The 16,295-nt window shown below is 37.3% G+C and overlaps 1 protein-coding gene across 1 annotated transcript; it reads left to right on the forward strand.

Moving 5' to 3' along the window:
• The first annotated feature begins 1,804 nt into the window (after positions 1–1,804).
• Positions 1,805–7,703, forward strand: RIPPLY3 (ripply transcriptional repressor 3). Its single transcript, XM_009870992.1, has 4 exons — positions 1,805–1,908; positions 2,822–2,891; positions 6,285–6,352; positions 7,556–7,703. Exons 1-4 carry the CDS (start codon positions 1,805–1,807, stop codon positions 7,701–7,703), a joined length of 390 nt encoding a protein of 129 aa, XP_009869294.1.
• Positions 7,704–16,295: the final 8,592 nt, after the last annotated feature.

Here is a 16,295-nt window from a genome sequence, read left to right on the forward strand (position 1 = left end):
CTGCACTCATATCCATGTTGGCAGATTCTATCCGGAGGTTATCCTCACAAACAGATCCGACTGCAAGATCACAACCATTGACATCAGTTGTGTAATGCACACTTCCCTTTCAACTATCAAGTTAAATTAGGTCCAAATAAAACTAAGCTGATGAAATTATATATGTGTATTTAAGACTGTAATTCAGCAAGATATTTAATTACAATTTTAGTTACTTAAGAAGTTTGCCATTTCTTCTCAGGACCCATGCTACTACTTACATATATATTTATATATTTTTTTTATAGTTTGAATATTGTTAATCATGTTCATTCTATTAATTGTACTGATTTTGATACATAAACATTTAAAGCAATTGAGATTGTACATATATTTTCATCTGTGAGATATGGCATCATTTATTTAGTTACAACTTTACAAATATCACACAGTATTTATACATGGGAGGGAGTAGATTTAGACTGTAAGAAGTCCTCTGTTACATACTGTCAGTGCTTTCCAAAACATTAAACAGCTTTGGCTATTGAGTTTTAAAACATGTCTATCTGTCACAGCAAGAGGGGATGTTTCAAAGAACAAGAAAAATTTATGTATGAAATGGACCTCAACAAATGTAATGTCAGATTCCGTTACTGAAGACTACTTCAAAAGCATCAGAACCTGTGTTTCACCATTACTTTTAGCAGCCTTCGGAGTCCCACGTGTCTAACCCAACCATACAACTTGCATCCATGTAGGAAAATCAGTCTGACTTTCAAATCTGTTGGAAGAAAGACATTTGAATTTAAGCGGAATCAGTAGAATGCATGAAAAAACGGATGTGCAAAGGTATACATACGTTTTCTAGTACCAAACAATTTCAGCGGGAAATGACATTTCCAGGGGAATACATCCAGTGGTCTTTATCTATGAGCCCAGCCCCTTCTTGCTGACTGGACACTTGCTACCTCCAGCTGGAGCAGAACTTGAAAAAGAGCCACAAGGCTTACCTTGTTTGCCTGACTCCCACCGAGAATTTTCAGCGTCCTCTCAGACTGACAGTTTTAATGGTTCCTTCAGCTAAATCAGCTAGAAGGGGCCTAATTCATACTAAATAGTCAATGGACATTCCCTGTTCAGTAAACGAAATTATTTTCCTCTGTCTGGGAAGAAAGTTCACAGCAGAAACCAATTATATTTGGGAGCTGAATCTGTTCCCTTTGATGTCAACGTGTAAACAGCACAGGTGGAAAAGCAAATTCAGCTTTAGGTTCTTACATCCTTGTAGTAATTGGGAAATGAAGGAAACAGTGTGAACTGTAGCAATGAACCACAGCAATGAAAATCAGATAATGTCATCCACTGGATTAATAAACTGTTCTTGTACGATTTAACAGGCACCAAGTAAAGCACGTTATGAACAAAAACAGTGGGAAGAAAGCTCAGAAGAAGTTTGTTCCTATTCATTCTTTATAGGCTTAAAGCATGTATTACATATTTTGAAACTTCATATGGAGCAAACATGGATTTTGTAAAAGATCAACAGAAAGACAAAGGGCACGGATTATTTTCCACGCTGTTTGCTACTCAGACTGAACAAAAAGCCCCTGTTTCCCCAGCAGTGCTCTCCCCAGGCCAGCCTGCCCTTATCTCTGAACTGTTTGGGGCGAGTCAAAAGACACCTCATCAAGGACGTTTCTCTCCTTTTACCTGAGGCCGTGTTTGTTTTTAGGTGAGTAATCTTTGAGAGGTAAGCTAAAGGAGGGGCTGAAAGGCCCGGGCAAGCACCCAGCCTGGCACAACAGCCTTTAGACCATCGGATGCCATGGAGGGAGCAGCTGGGGCTCTCCCACTCCAGGCTGCCAGGGAACCCGTCCGTCACCGAGCCGGGCAGCGGCACCCACCCTGGCCAAGGGAGCACCCAGAGAGGTAAGGCAGGGGCAGGGAGATTTTTTTTGGTCAGCAGCCTTCCTTTCCAAACTCCTACTGCAAGTATCACTTGAGCATAATGATTTCAGCATTGAATAGACAACAGAAAACAACATTCAACTTCAGAAGGGCAAAATTCAGTTCTGAAAAGGTTTCACTTGGAACAGGTAGTTTAGTCGTTTTGCCAATATTTTAACCTTTCGGTCAAATATTTCAGAACTTACTTATAAAAGGAACTAAATGAAAATTTAGACTGCGAGTTGTTATTATTGTATTGAAATTTATTTGCCTTTCTTATCTGAAAGCACATTTCCATTTCTCTGACTGTATGGATCTGTTACACACCTGCAGAGATGGAAAGCATTGGTAAACAAGGCATCTGCAGTTGTTGTCCCCTCAGCAAAAAAAAAAGGCAGATGTAGCATCCACCACTTTTTGTGCTCTCTTTAGCTAATTAGATCAAATTGCCCATGTCAGTTTAGTGCTGGAATTGCTTACTCAATAAATGACCAGCCGCTCAATGATGACATGAAATCTGTATTTAGACATACTGTCAGAGAGGGAGAGCTACTTTTTATTTTTTAGCAGCGCTGCATAACTAAAAAGATTTCAGTATTAATCACATCATCATTTGGAGTTCCGGGCATTCACTTTGTGTTGTGAAATCTTAAAGGGAAATGACACCTTAGCTAACATTGTGCAAACAATTGTCTAATTCGTTTAATCAGATCATAGACAGAAGACAGAATAATACTGCCATAGAAATCAGATTTACCAAATCAAAATGTGTTGAAAAGAAAACAAACATGTTATTTCAAAAGACACCAGCAGAATCTAACAAAAGGAGCTGTACTGTACAGATATTATCACAAAGAATTAACTGTAGGAGCGGTATTCTGTCTTAATCTTTCAGCAGCTCTGCTTTATGGAGGCCCTGGATGCTCACAGGAAGAGATGGTGAGATGACAGAGAATCAACGAATGGTGAGACTAAACTCTAGAGAAAATAATCCTTATAGAAAACAGGTGCAGAAATTGAAACTGTTTGAACATAGGAAGTGTCATCTATTCATTTGCCTCTTCAAGTATTACTTCTGTGTTAGAAAATATGATTATATTACAGTTCTGTACATGATAGTGGTTAAGAGTAATTTTGTATCATACATAGAATCATTATCAATTCTTAAAGAGTTGCAGAAAGCACTCTAAACAACATTTATTTTAAGAGCAGCTTTTATTTGCTTATCTATAAAAACAAGTATATCCTCATTTTTAAATTTCCAAGCCTCGTCTGTACATGTTATTTTGGATATAAGGGGAGTTTCAGTAAAAATTACTTTAACATTGAATTTAAAAAACATACTTTCGGGTGCACAGCTTCATTGATTGCTTTCTGTGAGGGATGTTGCTATAGCTAAACCAGCTAGGAAATCCACAGAAATTTGGATTTTAAAGTAGCTCTTGCCGCCAAATACCTTTGAGAGGCACCGTGATTTATCAGTTTTACTTTCTCATGTAGGAAGATCTGTTAGGCTCAAAGAGAGATTGAAGCACATTTAACATAGGCCACAATATTGTGAACTTTAAAAAATGCATTGAAATAGTGCCACTTCCATGCTTAGTTTGAAGCATCTGCCTCAGCTTTTGTGGTATCCAGTCCACAGTCACATCTTCAGCTTTTTACCAACAGCTCTGCAGGTTTGGGCAACAGCACTCCTTAGTGCAAGCGTTTAAAAATTCACAATTTCTGCTATACTCTAACACTAGCAAAATCTTTTTACCTTGTACTTTTTGACTGCTGATGATGGAGGCTGTAACTGTACAGAACTGAGGGAGTGCCAGACTCCTCCTGGTAGATGCCGCAGGAAAGCCTGCGGAAGAACATCCCTCCCAGCAGCGTTCCAAGCTTTGCCAGAGGCACCTGTAAATTTTCTAAGGATGAGAAGAGTCTTACTCTCATGGGAGTACATGTTTACTAAAGTTTCTGAAATCAGAAAGCTGTGATGGATTAGTGAGGTTATGTTGTCATAGAAAATTTTATTCAACAATCTCAAAAGTTCTAATTCGCGCTTGGGCTTCTGCCTATTTGTGTGAGAAAAAAAAACTATATATGAAGTTTTCCTCATTCATGCTAACAGCTTGTCATTGTTTCAAGCCAAGTATAACTGAAACAGTTGGTTTCAACTTTTTCACATTGTCTCCTTCCTGCCAGAAGATCCTTCTCGGATCCTTATCATCCATACTCTGCTGCCCACCCACACTGGCTCTGTATCCTAGATGCCTCTGTAGCTTGGGCAGTTTGAAGGAGGGCTACAGGAGCCCTTACATATGCTTTTTAGCAGGGTCACAACAACTGAGGAATGATGCTTGGATACTTTCTGTGGTGCACAGGTGGAAAGAGATGCTCGCTACTAAATACATACATCCCACAGCTCTGGAAGGCAAGAGGTTTCTTCAGCAAAGCTACTGAGCTTTCTAGCATGAGGCCTTCAAAGGTCATCTGAGCACAATGTTTTTGCTAGTTAGTTATTTTCTGCAATGCATCAATACAAGTGCCAATGCTTGACTGATAAACACTCCAAATACTGTGGAGTGAAGCAAGCAAAAGTTTCAAGATCTTCTGTGTTATTACTAAAAAAAATAAATGTTTAGAAATACACATACCTTAATCTAACCTGAGAAACTGAGAGATGCAGGGCAAAGCACTAGAAAACAAACGTACTGGTAAAAAAAATAAAACTAGTAGTTTTACTTCTATTGCCAAGAACATGTGCTAGAATATACCCTGTAGTTTCCTATACAAAATATACTTTTCCTTATATAAAAAGTAACACTTTTCCTACTACCTAAATTCAAATACATCATTATTTATATGCAATAAAAAGCCTTGAAAAGTAATTTAAAGTTACTATTGCCACATCTACAACAAAATGCAAATCAACACTGAAAATTTTCTGCTATATATAAACTGAGTCGGATTTTGCAATTAATTGGCTTTTATCAGAGTTGTTTTTCAGAAATGCTGTCTTACAGTCTGATAAGAAAATATAATATGAAATATTATATATATAATTATTAAAAACCAATATATTCCAAATAGAAGGCAGTAGAAAATACAGGACAATAAAGACAATTTTAATTTTAATATAAATAGGAAAGAAGAAAAATAACACGTTATTTAACACAGATACTATTATTATATCTGCAATGTTCAGCCAGATCAGGAGTCCATTTCATTAGATACTGTGGAAACAAAGTAAATAAGTTTCCTGATTAAACACAAAAAATCCTCAACAAACCCCTGACAGCCTGAAGACAAACAGGTGGGTATGAGAGGACTAGGCGAACATAAAAGGTACAGAAAGAATTCTGTGGGGCCCCTTGCTCAGTCTGTAGCCCAAGGGGGTAGCTTTTGGGGGCCCATCGAACTACCCACGCTGAAGCCTGCTTCCTCAGAAAGACAGATGAATTGCTCTGACAGTGGCAAAACTAAGCTTTGTCTGTTTGTGGCAGTTTCTAGATGCCGTTCACCAGAAGGTCTTTTAGAGCAAAGCTAAATCTTCCTATTTAATGTAATGTCAAGTTTACAGCAACAGGAGGAAAAAAAAATCTTCTTTTAAGATATGGAAGAGAATACCTGCCTACAAGATTAAGTGATGGGGCTCAGTGACTGTGGGAGATGCTTTCAGGCTTACCTTCCAGGTTTACAACCCTCATAGGATTTAATAACATTAACATTTTCAAATTACTGCTTTTCATCGTCACCCTAATCCAAAGGATTTTTTTCTGTAAGTTTCATTTTGATATTTAAAATACCTTTTTCCTACCTACTCTGTTGTATCAAAAATACTTGCTTTTTTATTGTTGTTTGAATAGAAATCTGAAATGCCAGTTGCATCTTGACTTTACTCTTTGAAGTCTTAATGTACTTGTGTGATCTTTGATCACAATTAAGCTTGCTTACTTGAACACCCCAACTCCAAACTACTGGTTAGTGTAGTTAGAGAAGTTTTTTTTTATAAAACCTCCCAATCCTTTAAACTGATTGAAAATCCCTTTTCCTTCTAACCACTGAACTTCCATTTAGTAGTGTTAAGAGCCCACCAGTTGCTATAGATATTCCATAAGAACTTAAGCAAAATGTACAGTTTTATAGCTTTATGGCTCATAAAACGTACAAGTTCAAATACTTTGTTAAAAGTGGAACTATTGGCGGACTGTGGGCACATAAATTCTCTGAAGTACACTTAGAGTAAAACAATGTGCAGCACAGCAAACAAAGCAACATTACTTTAGACCTTTATAGTCCTGTAGAAGAAAAAAAAGTAAAATCTTGATTTTTGGCCTATTCTAATTAATAAATATGTCTCTTTACAGTCAGAACTGGATGGTCAGCTAATAAATTTCAGATCAAAAGGAGCCTTGGGGTTTCAACACCCTGTGAGGTGAGTTAAATTCTATAATTTGATACAGGAAAAGTGACACTTTCCAAGACAAGACATATTCCTTTTCAGGAAAAATATCAGTTTGTCTTTTTAGTAATGCACTTTAACTACTCACCAGATTACTCACTGTATGTTAATAACAAAAGTAAGAGAAAAGTAAACTTAAAGGACACCATGTTCTTTTCTCTCATCTAATTTATATTTACATTTATTGATATGATAACAAGCCCACAAAGCACAAATAATTAATGCAAATAGCTGCTAATGGAATGTGACTTGATACAGATCTGTGTCTTGTGGTTGCTTAAATTTGCTCTTGAATGAAAGCTGAACTCCAGGTAAAGGTTTCCTATGCTTGAGGGATTTGTAAGGGTTTTCACCAACATTTGGATTCTTTAAGGCGTAATGATGTAGAAACTCTGGGCTTTTTTTTAGAGCAGGAAAATTAATGGAATATCCCTCTTCTTTACAAGTATGTATTTTATAGAAGTTGTAGAAACATAAATTCTGTGTAACCTTGATCACTGTCAAATTTAACTGAAAACTGGTCAAAGTGGAACCATGAGGAAGAGATGTATCTATGCATGCACACAAAACCACATATGTATACAGACCACATAAACTTTGCTTTAGCTGGTGAAAACCTGAAATGTAAACTAAGACATGTATGATTTCAATACAAAACAATATGAATCTTGAATTAAATCTCAGTGTACACCTCCTTATCCACCTGGAGACACAGTATCCACTAAAATCAATCTTGTGCAACAGGCAACCCACCTCAATCTTAACCTGGTGTCTTAATTCCAGAGTCTCAGAATATTGCTCAAACTTCCCCTAGTTTCATGGGACACTTCCATTCTAAACTATGCTAAAAAACAAACCAAATCATCTGAAGCACACATTGCTGCCCTGGTGGGACTTTAGATAAATCCGATACACAATATGCCCAAAGTAACCAAGATAACTTAAAATCAACAGTTCATTTTAGTTAGTAACTTTTAAAATAAAAGTCATAGAATCATAGAATGGCCTAGGCTGGAAGGGACCTTGGAGATCATTTAATCCAACCTCCCTGGCCAAGGAACCCTAGGATTTTTCTCTCTCCAAAGAAAGATAAAACAGGTTTTAATACTCAAGCTAGCTTAGCTGGAAAAGCATCACATAGTTTTACTTCTTTTTTTAAATATGTTTTCTTATTAGACTTTATTTGCCCAAGTCCAAATCCCAAAAGTTTCTTAATAACATCGGAGAGAAGGTTCTGACCAGTTTTCCAGTACAAGCTACAATTCACTTCTACAACGATGATGCCGACTCTGAGGAAGATGAAGAAGAAATCAGTTCAGCCTAATAACAAACAGTGGTCAGCCTTGACAAACACAAAAATTAAAAAAGCAAGAGATTAAAAAAAACATCAGGAACATATGGACAGATATCTGTTCAAACAAAAAAATAAAGATCAAAAGAAAATTATTTATAGCTATTTTATCAAGACGGATAAGTCAATACAACTGGAAACTAAGAGGACATCCTTTTGTGCTTCGAGAGACTTTTAAATAAAACCCTGAAGATGAACAAAAGTTTATGATGTTTAAATCAAGTTGGTTTAAGTAACATGGATTAAGAACTTTAAGAGCACTGTACTTAATTACTCACTATTTCTTACACTGCAGTCCTGACAAAATGAAAATAGGATTATGAGGCAAAATAATATAATGTGCAGCTCCAAAATAACCCAAAGGCTTTGAAACACAATGTTTGAATTTAAGCAAGAAATTATTTAAAATGTGAAGAATATTATATAGTAGCTCAATGGAGCATGTTAATTGTGATATAAATGCTGTATGCCAAATTGACCCAATCCATTTCCAGCACAAGCCCCTGTGAAGACAAGTTCTAAGTGACAGCTGTGATATTTTCTGGGGTCCTGCTCTTCTGTTATTATCTGATTTCCTTTCTGTAATCAGAAAAGTGCCTTTTTGTCAGAAGAAAATCAGCCTTGATAAACGTCACATCCTGTCCAGGAGAGGGGCACAAGTGACTTAGATTTGTAATTCCCCAGTGGAGTGGACAATGGTGAGACAAGTCTCAAGGTCAACACAAACATTTATTAATTTCTCACAATATATAGATCAGACTCACAACAATTGGTTTTAGTTACAAGGCACATTAGGGCAAGCAATATATTATGACTTAATGATCATCAAGAAAAGATTAGGTATACAATAAACTACAACAACTTAATGATAACTAGGGAAAAGGACATAGAACAAATTATAACAGGCCATATACTTAAATATTACAAGAAAGAAGCTTAAGCATAAACTAAGTAAACACAATGATAGACCTTGCATTTACTTAGTGAGAAAAGGGAGAAGGGGAGGAGGAGAGAGAGGGAAGGAGAGGGGGAGGGAGAGGGGAGAGTAGAGAGAGAGATAGTTCATTGTTTACTCTCATCCTCATTAGTATATGTGATTGCCCAGTCTCCTTGGGAGACACGCTGCAAGACAAGGCCATCCTGCCTTCGCAAGACTCCTGATCTCATGTATATTCAAGCCAAGGCTGTTTGAGGCATCTGCTGCTTCTCTCTACCACATTCCCTCTGGCACTTACCAGTTTGCCACACAGGGCCAGAAACTGGTCTTGTTTCTGACCAAGCTGGGGGTTTGTAAAATGCCAAGAAATGTTTAAGGCAAACATTTGCGCATCTGTTTGCTACAATAAAAACCTATGACTTATGTAAGGACACATTAAAACACACATTTTATGCTACCTTTTTGCCCTCACAATAGTCAAATCTTATTTTTATAGCTTAGTGCGCTTGAACCTATGATTTTAGTATAACTCACCTACTGTTGATTCCCATCGAGTGGGGTTTGGATGTGTATCTTACTACCTTCATATGTATTTTAAATTAATGTTCATGAAGACGTAAGTTACTATTTTTCATAAGCATCTTGGTGCTATGTACAATGTAGACAGGTTTATTCCAACACCATTATTCCACTAGCAAAACCTGCTTTTTCAGTACAGTTTATTTAATCTGTTCCAGTTAACCTTTTGCTTGCATAAATTGTGTACACTCAGAGTTTGCCAGTACTTGTCTTGCTATGCCAGCATATTTTAATTAGCTCAAGGATTAGCTATTTGGCCCCACTATGTTTCAGACTTAGTATGCTTCAGGTATCTCTAACCAAAACTGCCATGGTTTCCCTAGAGACAAGACGAAAGCAGAATCCAAGATTCTTTGACTTCTGGACTACTGTTGATGGTGTAGATAAGGTCAGACAGTTGTAAAGTCCACGTCAGATCTTCCTTGTAGTACAATGTACTGTCAAACAATGTGATAGTGTTATAAGTCTAGCAAATCAGGATTCCAAATGAATGAACATACAAGCATGGAGGATTTTTTAAAAATCTGTTTACAAAGTAAAAACTGGATCTATTAATTAAATGTACACAGGCAGACAGCATCCTATAATATACAAAATTGCAAAAACTAGTTGAAATTGTAAACCAGTGTAACACATGAAAATTCAGCCTTTACATTTCAATCATTCCTCATCTCCACTTCGCAACATAGGGAACTAAAATACAGATATTGTAAAGGTCTTTCATCTCACTCACAAGATATCCTAAAATTATTTATGCTGCAGCTTCATCATTATTCAGTCTGTAGCACAAAACAAACAAGCATACAAGATCACTTAACAGGTCAGCGATGACATATTCCCTACAACGGTCAAATTATTGTACATTAAGCCTCAACTTCTTGCAGGAAGCTCCAGTCTCCATCAAAGCTTAGCTGTGCTGCCATTTTAGTCTGTGCTATGACACAAACCAACTTGGTTACGGCTGAATTGCTCAGGCCTTGACCAAGGATCGCTGGAATCTGGAGGGATGTGTTCAGGGAACCATCTCCACCTGCTTTGAAAACAGTGGTTACCACCCAGTCACTACAGAGTGGGGACTCACACATTGCACTGAGGAATGTGTGCTCCCTCACACATTGCACTGAGGAGCCGTTTCCTTACACAGCCATCATCACCATTTAAGGATCCATTACACAAAAGCAACTCTCTCTAGGCTCTTTCTTGCTAATCTTTACCTCCGTCTTGAGACTATGGGGCCTGTTGCTCCTTCCTGTACAGCTTCTCTGCCTGCCCATCAGTGGGCTGTGGGTATACTGGCGAGCCCAGGGCATGCTTGTGGACAGAGATGCCCAACAAGAGCTGGCATCACTGCTGTTGCACGATAGCTATGAGGAACTAATACCTGCAGGACCACATGACACGAATGGAGGCCAGCTTCAGTTGCAAATGAGACTGATCTTTCTGCAATAAGGAGAGGTTTTGAGCTGGAGGGATTAGCATCAACATGTGGGACTATATGTCAACACTGGGGACTGGTTACTAAGTCCAGGCAGAAATCTTCAAAAGCTTTAAATACAGCAACTGCAGCTCGGATGACCAGCATAAGTTACCATGTTTTCTCAAGATTTGTGTCTGGAGTTAATACTCAATCTTCAGCACCAATGCATCATCTTCCAGGCACCCCCTCCACTTCTGTGGAGTTTTGTTATCCTGTCCTGTACTCTCACTTGCTGGTGGTCAACCAGGAGGGAGTGGCAAGTGGCTCACTGAGATTTGTGAAAAAGCATCCTGGACTTTCTGGCAGCAACATGCTGTAACATTGCCAAGATCTAAGTCGATTTTTGCTTAGTGAAGTCTACTGAATATTGTGAGAAGTGGAAAGCATTGTTTTCAGTGTACTAACTATTTTTCAGGGGTACTGGTAAGGAACCTTTGGTCAGTAGAAGCAGCTTCCAGTGGGGTAACTAGTAAAACAACATAAGAGATGCACTGTAGACAGTGGCCATACATGCTAATAGTACTATCTGTTATTCCAGGTTTTGTGGTAACATGTCCAGGCAGAATCTGAACATTTTGAACTTGTCCAGAATTTCCAGACCTGCAGCAAACCAAGTGGGACAGTAGCTCCATTAAAAATATTCCTTGGCAGAAAAGAGCAGCTTTAGGCAAAGGCTGGAGGTTTGGAAATCCCAGACAAGTGGCCACTGAATAAATGCAGACTGACTACCCAAAATGTGATCTTTAAGTCTTCCGTATCCTAGAAAATAATAGTCCTACCTGACATGAATGCAGTAAAGGGGGGGGGGGGGGGGAAAATGACGACTGAGTGTGTAGATTAAACAAACAACAAAACAGATCATAACTTTTCAGCCCAGAATACATGACTGAGTATATAAACATAGTCTTTAACATCTTGAGTGGCTTGGAGATGTTGGAGAATGAACATCAAATGAAGATAGTGAGCAGCGAGTTTAAAACAAAATGAAACTAACAACTTGTATTATGCTGTGATATTGTTCAAACTAAGAGTTTACCTCCTTACAAAAAGTAAATGAAAGATTTTCACAAGAGAAATACAAAGACACAACATTTAGCTCAAAAGTTTCACAGCATTGGAGTCTGGGGAAGCATTATGGGGAAACAATACAAGTTACAAGCTTCTTGCCCCAGACTTTGCTCTTACTATTACAACAGGCACTATCAGCCAGCACTGGAGGCAACCCATTATCTATTTTTATCTTTGGTCTCTCATGAAAGAGCCGTTTTAATATCCATAAATGGGCTACATCCTAGATGTATCAGATGTAGATTTAATGACATGAGCAAGTGCTGTTACTAATCCACACCTCTGAAACAGAAAAAAAAAATCTTGAGAAGTGTGTTCTTTAAAACAGAAGAACAGACACTTACTAGAAAAATACAACTGGATAATGGATAAGAGTCTTACCAAAGGCTGTTAGAAATATCAGATCACATCTGCTGAGGTCTGACAACACTGTATTGACTGCAATTGCTCAGTCTCTGCCATACTTCGCATTTGTTTTCCTCTGTATTGTCAAATTCTATTTTCTAATTAAGGTAATATTACTGTACTATCTGCTTGGTGATATTTAACTAGAGTCATTAGAGGAAGCCAAAACTGTATTATCCTTTTCCTGTCAAGACAGCCTTTTTATTTTTTGTCAAATAACTGACTGTCTTCTCATGTATCAGTGTCAACATACCCTTATTTGCACACTTAAATAAAACATGCATTGTGAACCCTTACTAGTTTGTTAATAACTAAGAGAAGACTAAAAGCACGCTAATATATCATCTCTGTTATCCAACTGCCGTTAACTTTCAGTTTCCAGTTCTGGTTTGTTACTTCATCTGCGATTTGGCCTTGCTACATTTTCAGTGACCTTAGAATCATCCATCATTTACAGGAAAAAGATAACAAAGCATCCCCAAATAATGAGTTTATCATGAGCTTACTACTTCAAAGACAAGGCTAGAAATATAGCATTTTACAGATTAAATTGTTGGCTCAGTATGTGTTCCACAGGACTTCCCTGCGACATTTCCAGCAAACGTTACCTTTTGATTTCCATCATCTAAAATCATGACAGTGAAAGACAAGTTCATGTTCCACTGCTGCATGAATGCTGGAGAGGTATCCAATGATAAGTACACTTTCATATTTCTATTCTATGTATTCAAGTGAAAAATCAAAATTCAAGTATGTTCATAAAACAGTCCTGAATTCTGCTTCCAAGGTCTTTTAAGACAAGCTCTTGGATATATATATACACAGCAGAAGCATATCCTTGCACGACATTAAAGTTTGTTAAGTGTTCTTTCTAAATATGATACAGTAACATTACAAGGAAAAGAACTATCATGGGAACATTTTTTTTCATAAGCTACATTTATACCGAAAGAATGACAACAGTAGCAGGACTAAAATTGCCAAAAGTAAGAAAAGACAATCTATACAACAGTGGCTTTATGAGCTCTAGAGATGAAAAACATCCAATTCTCTGAAACACCTACCATTTAATTACACTCCATATAATCATGATTTCCAGACTGGGTTAATCTATTCACTGCTTTTAGCAAAAGGCTGAGAATTAAATTGATACATAAACTGCACAGCACACCAACTGGCAGAACAAGTCTAAATGCTTCCAAAACTTTCTCCTCAGAAGACAGTTCAATTCATGAATAGAGGGAGACACATAAAAAAAAAATCCATTCATGTCAGTCGTTTTAGAGCTGGCTGGAAATCTAACAGTACAGCAGCAAATAAGACTTGCATTAAACATTTTAGCAACTCAGACTCAAGAGCCCATGGCAAAGGTGGATTATAGAACAAAATAAATTTACACAAAACCATTTATTAACTCTTCTGTTTGTAAGTCAGAAATAATGTTATAATTTACATCCCAAAATGAACTGAAGTCCACAGAAACTGCTTGGTAAAGAAATCAAACATTTGAAAAGTCGTTTTCAAAGGAGCTTTAGTGCTGAGCTTTTCATTGTGCCTGTAGGTGGGAGCTTCAGCATGAATGTGAATGAAGTATCAGAGAACCACTATATTAGGGCAAAGATCTCACAGCTTCTTACCACTTGCATAAAACTGAATTGCCATAAAAAATCTAGACTAACGTAATTTGCTACTCAACTTTTAGCTTATTTTCCACAACCCCCCATTAAAAGAAACGGTTATTTTAAAGATCATCGACTCACGCCAACAGCATTCCATATAGTATGCTCAAAATATTTTTTGGATACCCTGTACACTTCACAATGCTTTAGGTAACAGCAAAAGTATACCTGCATACCATCAGTCTCCAGTACGATAAAAACTGCCGAAGAATCCCAGGAGGTGCATTAAAAAGCAAGGCTGAAGTTTCATCATTTGACTTATTTCAGCAGGGGCAATGCAGTTGGTCTAACTCTACTCATACTGATGGTTGTGCTATAACAATACCTCATCAATAGCTCAGAAGGTTGAAAACGGGGGCAAATTTAGGTTTTTGTCTTTATTTATTTAGTTTTTCCTCAGTCTGTGACAAGAATGGATACCTGACACTCGCTCTTTGAACAGGTATGTTTTGTAAAGAAAGGCACTACTAGCAACACAGTTCCATCATTTCAATTTCTTTTCTGAATAATTAAGGCAAAAATCTATATAAATCCCATTAAATCACTATAGCTGTGTGTCTTGTATTTAAGAAAGGCAGAATCACTCTTCTCCCCGCTGCCAGAGTTGCATACCTTTTCTTCAACGAGTTATAGGCAAGACTGTGAAATGATGGAACCCAAACACCTGCAGTTCCCTACAATGTACTTAATTACCCCATGTACAATGTTTTACCTGGTTTTATTTTGATCGCAGAGGCAATTTCTGAAGTGTCAAACATTACTCCTAGGGTTGAAGAAAAGGTCACCACAGCATCTTTGAAGCACCGCTACACAGCACTGACAGGAGAGCAAAGATTGAGTTTCATGCCTTCAAGTTTTACTTAAACAAACGGCCCCAGTTTGCCTGCTCACTTAGGCACCTCTGTTAGTTTTCCCATAATTGTGAGGTCTGCAGTTAAATGAAATGGCAGATTCATCACTGATACAATCTTTGCCCAAGGTTTACGGTCCTTTAATTTGTGTGCTTTCAGGGTTTGAGGGCATTTTCCAATAGCTTTTCTTTATCCTGAAGGGATTTGGGTATCCTTAACAGGGGACTAAATTAATCCTTACATCAAATGATATCAGAAATGTTGCCTTCACTTGTTGTCAGTTTAGAATTAAAAACTAAATTGCTTTCTCGGAAGGCAAAAGGAACACCGAAAAAAAAAGATTATGGTCAATACTTCAGTGTCTACAATGTGACTGGAGAACTGACAAAAGAGTAAATACATCATTGTGTGTGTTGATCATAAAATCTTAAATTCACCGTATGTATGGTTGTTTGAGCATGTAAATTGAAATTAATAGAAGGGCAAAATTGTGACAGGAGGGGGAACAATAGCACCTAGGGGAAAACTAAGAAACAAAACTTCAGAAAGAGGTCTACAACTATCAAACAAATAAACATTGTACTAATTTACAGTCACTAAGCTTAGGTACAAATATTCTTGTGAAATGCCCCCAAACAACAATATACCTCAAATTTACTATTTTAGAGTGAAATGTTGAAAAGCATTTCTTCTTCATGAAGAAGGTATTTTTCTCATACCCATAATACCTAGCATGTTTTTCTTCAAATGCAGGTGGAAAAAATAGCAAACTATAGACTAGAGGTCTGAGAAACTACAGATTTCATATTCATACAAGAATGTTGTTACCACAGCAACTTACAGTTGTTTTGAGCAATTTCTAAAGAACTGGCACAAGATTCTTCACATCATTTTTCAAAAATTTATTATTTTTTAATAAAATAGTGATGTCTTCTGAATTCTCTGTTGGTCAGAAGTTGTCTTATAGGCCTAACAAACAATAATGAGGCTCTATTTACTGGCCTTTATAACCAAACAAAATAACCTTAACTACTGAAGATAGCTGGGCTTGTGACTCAGAAGAAACAAAAAATGTGTCTCTGCTCAGTACCGCATACATGAATGAAAATTAATCGTTTCAGAAATGTCGGAGTCACTGCCATAACAAGTTATCGTGATCTGTACTATAACCTAGACTTTAATACAATGGACTTGTCCGCTCCTGTATTTCCAGAAATTTCATTGGACCTAGTGTTCAGTATTCTTCAGAATGCTTAAAAAAAAAAGACAAAAAAAGTCATTCTAAGACTTGAAAAGAAAATCTTCAGAACCCACCTTCCTTATTTATAGTTGTCTTGGTATTCAGCAAGCCCACATTTTTTGAGAAGAAAAAAAAAAATCAACATACTTTGCTGAGTAAAGAATTGTGTAAAGAAAAATGGACCACTGTACACCTTTGCCCAGGACAATATCATGACACCACAGAAAAAACGCTAATTTTAACAAGTAAAAGTTGGCTACATTTTATTAATATTTACAAATGAAAACTGTATATTTACAATTGTCGTGGGTTAGGGCTGGGCCGGCCTC

This window comes from Apaloderma vittatum, unplaced genomic scaffold, assembly GCF_000703405.1.
Source record: "Apaloderma vittatum isolate BGI_N311 unplaced genomic scaffold, ASM70340v1 scaffold21560, whole genome shotgun sequence".
Classification (NCBI taxonomy): domain Eukaryota; kingdom Metazoa; phylum Chordata; class Aves; order Trogoniformes; family Trogonidae; genus Apaloderma; species Apaloderma vittatum.